Source organism: Camelina sativa, chromosome 10 (assembly GCF_000633955.1).
Source record: "Camelina sativa cultivar DH55 chromosome 10, Cs, whole genome shotgun sequence".
In the NCBI taxonomy this organism is placed as follows: Eukaryota; Viridiplantae; Streptophyta; class Magnoliopsida; order Brassicales; family Brassicaceae; genus Camelina; species Camelina sativa.
Genome location: NC_025694.1, coordinates 13,285,626 through 13,296,341, shown reverse-complemented (window position 1 = coordinate 13,296,341; position 10,716 = coordinate 13,285,626). Strand labels below are relative to the sequence as shown.

The window sequence follows — 10,716 nt, the reverse complement described above, 5'->3', positions numbered from 1 at the left end:
GAGGGCAAACGAGATCCTATAGCAGTTGCAGACCGATAAACAACACTAAGGACCCTGGTGTGTTCAACCTGATCACGCAGGTCATTTGACCATGAGGACGAGGTTACCTGCCACCAAATAGAAGAAAAAAAGGATCTTATCTGTATCAAAAATGAGCTTACATATACTATANAACAATGGTCTGTTTTCTTGTGACCTTTACGATCTATCACTACGGTTTCTGCCAGTAAAGCTTCAGTGCTTCTTCTTTCGGGTATTAGAGCGGATGCTTCCGGCAAGTCTGTGACNATCAAAAATGAGCTTACATATACTATATACATTACGAGAAAATTTGAACCACGCTTGCAAAAGTGGATACAAACTAGAGAATCATGGCCGGGAAGAACCCACAGAAATCACGATTAAGTGCTGCGACCATTGATGCACTTGTGCCAAAAAGTGAAAATATCTACGGTGTCTGAAAAGTCTATTAATCATTTAGCAGGGGAAATATGATATCTCTATAGATATCTCTCGATGGCAGTACCTAGTTAAGCATGTTAGGTTTGACATACCATGGTTAGCAATATATTGTACCATTTCAGGACCACTTATTCCAATGGTGGAAAAGGATAAATTCCGTGATATTAGCATTCACATACATAGGAAAAGCAGGTCACATACCTCAGAACGAAGGTCATCGACTGAAGCAGCAGAGAATGTTGGGACTAGATCAGATCCATTGATAATAGTAGTAATGAAGTGCTTGCCTGATTCTGCTAAATCCCAAGTCATACAAGCAGCTGCAAGTTGTTCGATAAAAAGTTCAGTGCAAAGCATTGTAACAATCAAAACTAACTGCATATAACGAGTTTGGTGATTCAAAATTAAGAAACAGGAGCAGATGACATAAAAGACAAGCAAATACCACCATTACTCCTAAATTGGGTGTACCTGGTGCAAAAGTGAAGCAAGTAGCCGACGCAAACTCTTTTTGCTCCCGCAGAATATATGTTAGAAGTGACGCCGTCCCACCCCCAAGAGAATGACCTACGATCTGAAACAATATATGCTCCTTAGAAACGATACAGTAGAAAAGGACAACCTATTTCAACAGTGAAATTGTAAAGAACATTCTATAACACGGATGCTTATATGCATTGAAATTAGAACTTGAGTATTAGTTAAATAGACTCTGATGTTTGTACATTTTATCAGCTAAAATATGATTACTGTCAAAGATGCGGAGATCCTACATAATGTCCTGGAATGCAACTGGAAAGATCACTTCTGTCCACAAATGAAAGGTAGAAGGAAAAATATGATCTGAATTATGACATGACTAAATAACATACATTTTTTCTAAGTCATCTACACCTATCGGTAGTTAATCTAGTAGTCCTAACGAGACAAAGAATTAGTAAAAACAGAAGACCCAGTAGTAATCTGTAAATCAATAATGTATCGCTAAATACAGAGCATTTACCTGAACCTTGAAACTAGGATTCTCATCAAGGGCCTTGAGGAGGCAAGGAACACTAAGTTTAGCNAACAGAAGACGTAGTAGTAATCTGTAAATCAATAATGTATGGCTAAATACAGAGCATTTACCTGAACCTTGAAACTAGGATTCTCATCAAGGGCCTTGAGGAGGCAAGGAACACTAAGTTTAGCAATCCATCGAGCTGCAGCAACCATTCCACAATGTGCATAACCTAAAACTAAGTTACTTAGCCCACCATCATGCAAAACTGAATGATGGAAAGGGACCACTGCACCAGTTGCTGCCGTCAATGTATCTTTAATGCTATGAGTGCCACGGATCAATAGCAGGATACATTTTGATTTGCAATCTCGTATAATCGTGAAGGCAGGCTGCATAATCTGCAGGGTTCCCAAGATAAAATTGTTCATGGTTCCAGATATAAATGAAAACAGCAAAACAGACCTCAAAGGTATAAAAGATTCAACGAAACAAAACACTTGGCACTGAGCTCTTATCAAGCTACCACTTTTCTTTTAGTTTCCATTTGACCAGCAGGATAGACATTGAATCACATATACAATTCAACCGATAAAACTATTTGAAACAAGTTGGGTCCAATCTTTAGTAGAGGAACAGCACTGACAATCAATCATTATGGGGAATATATACTGTTATTAAAATATCGATGTGAGGCAAACTCTTGTTAGCCTCCCAATAAAACATATGTTCCTAAGAGAATCTATCCATAACGTATGAATAGATAGTGCTTCAAAAAAGAATTTCTAGTCCGGACAAGAAAGCATGTAGTCACTATAAACAAGCTACTCATGAAGGAAAATCACATTGATATGTATGACCTACCCCTGCTTTAGGCTTCTGAAGAAGGACATCTTCATGAGTATAACCGGCAGTCTCCAGAAACACGGGAAATGGCTTCTTGGAGAAAAGCATACAGAGGGTCAAAAATCTCAGTAGCTCTGTCAACTCCATGATAATATGTGGTCCTTTTAACTCTATACAATTACTTCCAGCATAAACACTAGCAGTTGAGAAGTTTCCCTGGAAAAACAAATAAAGGCAAACATACAATGTCACCAACTTAGCCACAAAATTGGCCAATGAACCTAAACTAATTACACTCTGCATTACAACAGCAAAACTACAGTTGAAGGATATAGATAGTGACGCATCACTACACACTAAGTCATTAGATTACAAGTCTATAAAATTTGTCCACATGCAAAATTATTAACCAACACCATCCCGGCACTAACATATTCGAATAGAGCTCAAATATGCCTTAATCAGGAAAGTAAACGAAATTGGATTCACAAAAATGTGAAAGAACAGTGAGGACATTTAATATATAAAAATCAATAAATAAAAAACAAATCTTTCAATTGAGCCCAAGAACATATCTATACGATATCAAGGTGGCTAATTTATGCATCCAATTCAGAGATACCAGTGAAAAAAAATTCAAACCTGTCTACGCATCAAATAGTTAATACCAAAAGCGAGATCGGCGATAGGCCATTTGCCCAGAGTCTCTGAATATGTAAAACGCAACGTCTCTGATAAAGTTGAAATAGTCTCAAGCCAAGTCGCCGGCGCTTGAGCCGGTCTCCTAACAATCCTCCTCCTTCCGGATCTCCCTGATTTACCCAATTCACCTCCTGGATCATCTTCCCCGTTTCTCGCCCACACGATCCGACGGCTCAGTAAGTATAGAATCACAACTGCTCCTGTCGCCGTCACCATTGCACCCGCCGCCATCTCCGATCCTCCTCCTCCTCCTCCTTAATCACCAAAACCGTTAAACAATCCAATTTCCACTCCTCCTTTAATCACAAAACCGTTCAACGATTCAGCGAATTCGAAAACGAGGACGCAGATTTCGAATTCTTGCAAGATAATTAAATCTCTTATAATGCATGAATCGAAGCTCCGATTTCTCCAATAACACAACCCGATTTGGGCATTGAGACAGAAGAGAATGAAATTGAGAAATCGTTATGATTTCAATCATTCATGATTTTTTTTTTTAAGGTTGAAATTTACGATAAAGGATATGAACGCGTCGGCATCTACCAAGATGAATCAGGGGTAGTCTCGTCATTTCAAGGATAAGTAGGTAACCATTTAAGGTTAAGGAATAATAATATATCGATTTGTTTCCTACTTAAAGCAATCGAATGATATACAGTAAAACCTCTATAAATTAAATTTATTTAGGTTTTTGTTTATCGATAAATTAATATTTATTTATAAAGAGATTTTTTCATAATTTTAAAAAAATTTCTATTACTATAAAAAATACTTTTGTTATTATTTACATTTTTAAAAAAGTTTTTTAATGTATAATATTGGTTGATGAATTTTAACTGCTTACTAAATTATCTAGGCAAAAATAATAAATATTAGAAGTTTAGAGTTTATAAGAATTGGTACTACTATCTTTATGGTAATGATAAAGTCGAAGAATATATTGCGGTACCTTTAAAACCAGTTACTAAATAAGCAATAATCGCATATAGACTTTTCACAACTTTTGGATGCGATTGTGAAGACAACAATAAAAAAGATTAGAGATGTATTCGAACAAGAATGCAAATTTAAGAATAGGCAAACAACAATAAAGTCATATTTCACTCGATTTTCTTAAATATATATGTATATATATATATATTTAGTTTATTTAATTATTAATTTATGATATTGATGAAACCATATTTTTACATAGAATTCCAAAAAAAAATAATATCTTATTATTTTATCGAAATGTGTCATTTTTTACAACGGTCCAATTCAAGACCGAAAAAATTTATTAATATATAGCAAAAATTAATTTAAAGAATATTAATTTATAGAGGTTCTATAGTATTACTACCACTCTAATCAGGATTGGCACGCTAAACTTATAGAGTTTAGGCTCCATACATACTAATCATAACTGAATTTATGGTAGAGGAAGATGAACCACGATTGCTTTCGAGTACACACAACTTGTGTTATCTTTGTATATTAACACAAGGTCCCTTTCTTTCACGACTTTACTTCACATTAATATTAACAACTAGACAATTTACAACAGAAACAAATGAAGAACTTTAGTCTTTTTTAAAACAATTAGACAATTTACGATTAAATAGAATGGATGTAGAAACAGAGCTCTATCCAAGTCTCCAAGATGAGTGATCTGTTCAAAAAATGGAACACCATAATTTTCTTTTCCATGTAATATTTAAGATAAATGTTTTGATTAATCTCATCGTTGTACACACTGTAACGAAATGCTTGATTCTATTGATAGGAGATATTACAATATATATAGGCTTTTACGTAAGGGTTTTGTTCATACTTAATTACATATGTATCCTTTAGTATATATGTACTCTCGATACGCCCCTTCAAGATTGAGGCAATTTCTTGACACCAATCTTGAAGTTCAACTCTGTAAAACGTGATGGCGGTAACGGCTTTGTGAGGGCATCTGCGAGTTGATTGACACCGGAAATATGAGCGACGCGAAGGAGTCCGGACCGGATGTACTCACGAACAAAATGAGAATCCAACGCAACATGTTTCATCTTAGAATGAAAAACAGGATTAGCACAAAGATATGTAGCTCCAATGTTGTCACAGTAGATCACAGGGGTCGTTGGTAGAGTGACACCTAGCTCGTGTAGCAGAGAACAGATCCATCTTAGTTTAGAAGATGTGTTCGCAACAGCTCTATACTCTGCTTCCGTTGACGATCGCGAAACACTCCTCTGCTTCTTTGACGACCAAGAGACAGGACTACCACCAAAATATACAATGTATGCATTCGTGGAAACATAGTTGGCCTTATCGCGACCCCAGTCGGCATCCGAGAAAGCATGTACAGTTAGTGGAGCATCACGTCGAAGAAAAATACCATGAGATGACGTCCCTGCAAGATAACGTAACACCCTCTTGACAGCTTGCCAGTGTTCATTAGTCGGTGCATGCATAAACTGAGATAGACGGTTCACAGGAAAGGCAATGTCAGGTCTGGTAAATGCAAGATATTGGAGGCTCCCAACAACCATGCGATATTGTTTTGCATCAGGTAGAGGAGTCCCCGAGTATACCGTCAGTTGAGAAAAGGAAGCCACTGGTGTGGGAACCGGTTTTGCGCCGAGCATATTTTTCTTGGTTAGCATATCAATGATATACCGTCGCCGCATCAAGTGGAGCCCGGTAGACGTCTGTGTAGCCTCGATACCCAAAAAATAACTTAATGGGCCGAGATCCTTTAAAGAGAAGCGAGCAGCAAGAGATGCATTGAAAGCAGTGACGAACGGTGGAGGACCATCAATCACTATGTCGTCTACATAGACCAATACATAGACATAGGAACCACCATTTTTGTAGATGAAGAGAGAGTTGTCACCGAGAGAGGTTTTGAAACCGGAATGGAGGAGAAACTGACGAAGCTCAGTGTACCAAGCCCGTGGAGCCTGTTTCAAGCCAAATAAGGCTTTACGCAGGCGACACACATGATGGGGGCGATCTTTGTCAACAAACCGAGGAGGTTGTGAAACATATACTTCCTCTTGCAAAGTGCCTTGCAAGAAAGCATTGTTGATATCAACCTGATGAATTGCCCAATTTTTCTTTACCGCAATCTCCAACACAAGACGAATCGTTGTTGATTTAATCACTGGACTAAACGTTTCCGAATAATCAACCCCATACTGCTGATGGAAACCACGGGCAACCAACAGAGCCTTATACCGATCAATGGATCCATCAGATTTGTTTTTAAGTGTGAAAATCCACTTACATGTAATGACATTTTGCTGTGCAGTCGGAGGTGTCAAATCCCATGAATGTTCCCTTAATTGAGCATTAATTTCTTCAATCATGGCATTCTGCCAGTTTGGATCGCCTCTGCCACCGTAGTCGGTATGACCAATGAGGAAGTGGCCAATATAGTGTATTTGGTATTTGGCTTAATAATGTTGTTTTTAGACCGCGTCTGCATAGCGTGCTGAACCGGTGGTGGAGGCGGAGCCGGTACCGGAACCTGGATAACAGGATCTGTAGACGGCGAACGAGACGACAGAGTCGTTGAGGGAAAAGGAGTTAACAGGCTTGATGGTGATGTTGTTGAGGTCATTGTTGTTGTTGTTGTTGGGCCTTATGGGCTTGATGGAGTGGACCCATGAAGTGGACCAGGTACATTCATAGAGTGAGACCCATCATGAACCCGTTTTGTGCGTGTCTCGTGATCAAGGTCGAGAGATGGAGAAGACGAACCTGATTGAGTTGAAAATTGTTCTGGTGATGAAGACGGAGGTGAAGGTGGTACCGTCGGTGATGGAGGGTGAGGATCATTGCACGGGAGCGGCTCATAATGAGCTGGAGTTGAAGAAGCCGGATTTGGCGACATCACCGGTATCATAGTTGACGGCGAGTGAACAACGGAGACCGGAGGAGACGATGATAACGGTTGGGTCACAGTGGCAAACGGAAAGCTTGTCTCAACAAACTGTACATGACGAGAGGTGTATACACGTCCAGTTGTAGCATCCAAACACAGGTAAGCGCTTTGAGTAAGCGAATAGCCTAGAAAGACACACGCCGTAGAGCGAGACTCGAGTTTATTGGTGCTATAGGGGCGAAGCCATGGATAGCAAACGCACCCAAAAACTCGGAGCTTGTTGTAGTTTGGTTGTGTTTGAAACAGCTTATGATACGCGGAATCACCGTTAATGACGTCTGTGGGCATACGGTTTATGATATATACCGCAGTCGCAAATGCATATGGCCAATAGCCACGAGGAACAGATGCATGCCCAAGCATAGCAAGACCCGTCTCCACGATGTGACGATGTTTCCTCTCCGAAATACCATTGTGTTCAGGCGTATGAGGCGGTATAGTGACATGCGATATACCATGTAACGCCAAAAACAAGCGCAGAGCAAGGAACTCTCCTCCATTATCAGAATACAACGTGCGGATCCGCCTCTGGAACCTGTTCTCAACAAGAGCCTTGAAGGCAATGAAGACATCTTTGACTTAGGACTTGAGTTTTAGAGGGTATAGCCATGCGTATCTAGTGAAATGGTCAACAAGAACAAGATAGTTTTTGAAATTCTCGGTGGAGGTTATAGGAGATGACCAAACATCTGTGTAAATGTATTCAAGAGGTTGAGAGGAGGAAATAGTGTTTGTTGTAAATGGGAGTTTGTGACTTTTATTGATAAAACAATCAGAACATGATAATTGTTTTTGTGTGGAAGGAGAAATTTGTAAAGAAAACTTAGAAACAACAGCTTTTAAAATGGGAAAAGATGCATGCCCAAGTCGAAGATGCCAGGATGAGAGATCAGTTGCCGGAGAGGATGAGGCGGAGAAGACATTGATGGTATTGCGGTTAACCGGCCACTCATACAGCTCATTCTTAGTTTTGCCTTGGAGTAATTGCCTTGGAGTAGTTGCTCAGATCCTTCACCTGAAAATATGCCGGAAAGAAATGTACCGAAACCTTATTAGCAATACACAATCGATACACTAAAATAAGGTTTATGCGGATATCAGGAACATAAAGCACATCTTTCAAAGCAAGTAAACGAGAGGGTGTAGGGAGTAAAGCGGAACCCGTATGAGTGATCTTGCTTGATATGTCCCCAAGTTGGTTTCGCATAGGTAGATGACATAGGAGTCCATATCTGTGTAGTCGTGGACGCCTAAGAGAGGACGGATTGGATCTCTACGGAGATCGCACCAAGGAGACTAGCGACGATAATTTGGTCTTGACGTTGCTAAATATCGTACGCGGGATTTGGTGTGGTGATACCGGCACGGAGAATAGTGGAAGCAGGAGCCACCGAGGTACCATCGAGATAACCTCAAAGTCCATAACCGGCGAGCAACGCACAGATCTGACGACTCCACATCAGGAAGTTTGAATCAGTAAGCTTGGTAAGATTTGACATGTTAACGTTATGAAGCTGAGTTACATAGGCAGTGTTTATGACATCAGAGGAGGGTTCAGCCATGGTGACAAGAAACGTGAAGAAGAAAATGAAGAAGAGAAGAAACGAGAAAAAAAAAATTTAGGTCTAGGATTTTTACTGCTTTAATATCATGTAAGGAAATGCTCGATTCTATTGATAGAAGATATTACAACATATATAGGCTTTTACATAAGGATTTTGTTCATACTTAATTACATATGTATCTTTTAGTATATATGTACTCTCTATATATGTACTCTCTATACACACGACATAATCTAGGCAATACATTACTAGTGGAGGACATGCATGTAACTAGCTAGGGAGACACAGGAGGGTTGTATTTAAAATTTATTTCATTGTTTATACTTGACATTTTCTTGTTTTGACTTAAATTTAACTTTGGTTATAGTTTATCGAAGTTGTGTTAGTTATAGTAGGTTATGCTTTAGCCTTTAGGGGAAAGCTCAAAATCATCAAGAGCATCCGAACATTGGGTGTGAGCAAACCAATTATATTGGGTATGAATAGTGCTCTAGCTCCTTTCAGGCTGGCTCTGTCTTTGCGCATATGTTATCAAATGTAATAGTATATTTTAACATCATAAAATCTAAGAAGTTGTCGACAAAATAAAATAAATCAATCAATCTAACACCATGACTGGTTCAAACGCTGCGGTTGCGGTTGCGGTTGCGGTTGCGGAAGATTGTGGAAGCAGACGATTGCGGTTTCAAGCGTTATTAAGCGTTTTGAATGACTGGTTTAGCAGATTAAAATTAGTGCGTTTGCAGGAGGTTTACGACTGGTTGACCAGCGGGTGCAATAGCGGTTGGAACATAATAAATGTGATACCTAATATATAAATGTTTAAAAACACCAAAATTTTTATTAAACTTGATTTATAATTAAAATTTATTAAAATAATAATTATTCAAAAAAAAAGAAAATCATATTGAAATACTTATTCCTTTATGCATTTGGCTTTTCATCAAAAATTTAATCAAGTAATTTGATAAATGACAAAACATATGCTTTAGATCGTAGATCTTTTCTCTTTTTTTTTTAGAACGTGGGTCAGTAGTTGCAACGGTAGGAAAAGTCAAGTGAGAGTTTAGAAGAGTCACTGGTGTTTTGTTTTAATATTTTTCACAAATAATCTTATTCTTAAATTTCTGATGAAATATTATATTTATTTAGATTTTTTTGAACTTATGTGCGATGTGCCATTAAATTTACATTAAGTTTTCCGGATTATTGTTAATTGGAATATTATTTTCTTCTAATTGTTTCTTTTATAATCTCTGCAATCATATTTGTACTTCATTTTCTCTCATCCTTAATGAGTAAAATGGTTAGATAGAAAATATAACAAAAAAAATTTCATTATCATTGATTTCTTTTAAGTTTTTTTACACAAAAAAAAAATTACAACCGCAATCGCCCGCAATCGCAAACGCTTGCAGGAAGCAACTTTTGGAATTCAGTGGTTGTTATCGGAATAATTTCCCTTGAATGGTTTCATTGATGTACATGGCATTATATAGCCAAAGTTGTTACATAGCTGTTCCATATATTATGGGATATACACAACAATATACAAGAGAGATAATCTGAACAGTTCAAACCAAATATCCTATATTCTATCACCCTCCCGCAGTTGAAACATCGGGTGCTCGGATGTTTAAGCTGGATCGAAACTCGTTGAATAGGAAGGATGGTAGTCACTTGGTGAATATGTCTACATATTGAAGTGCAGAAGGAACATGGAAGACTTTAACCTCTCATATAGCTACTTTCTCATGTACAAAGTGAATATCTAGCTCGATATGCTTTGTTCTTTGGTGTTGAACCGGATTGGTGGCTAAATAGACTGCACTGACATTGTCACAGTAGACCAACGAAGCTTTGTGAATTGGGAGGTGAAGGTCTCGCAACAAATTCCTTATCCAAGTGAGTTCTCCAACAGCATTTGCAACTCCTTTATACTCAGATTCCGAACTTGACCTTGAAACGGTTGGTTGTCGCTTAGCTGCCGACAAAACGAGATTTGGGCCAAGATAAACACAATATTTTGAAGTAGAGCGTCATGTGTCAGGACAACCGCCCCAGTCTGCGTCTGAATATGCTATCAGAGTGTCAATCTTACCGCGATACAACTGAAGACCATGAGCTGCTGTTCCTTGTAGGTATCGAATGATTCGTTTGAGAGCTGTCATGTGAGGAACTCTTGGATCGTGCATATGCAAGCATACCTGATGAAC

General features: G+C 38.5%; 1 protein-coding gene across 1 annotated transcript; it reads right to left on the bottom strand.

Annotated features, from left to right (window-relative positions):
• Positions 1 to 3,489, bottom strand: LOC104718784 (the record flags this gene model as incomplete). Its single annotated transcript, XM_010436592.2, is given in 6 exon segments — positions 1 to 107; positions 664 to 782; positions 934 to 1,036; positions 1,591 to 1,863; positions 2,327 to 2,524; positions 2,951 to 3,489. Coding segments are annotated over 6 exon segments (1,091 nt in total), but the record flags the coding sequence as incomplete, so codon positions are not given.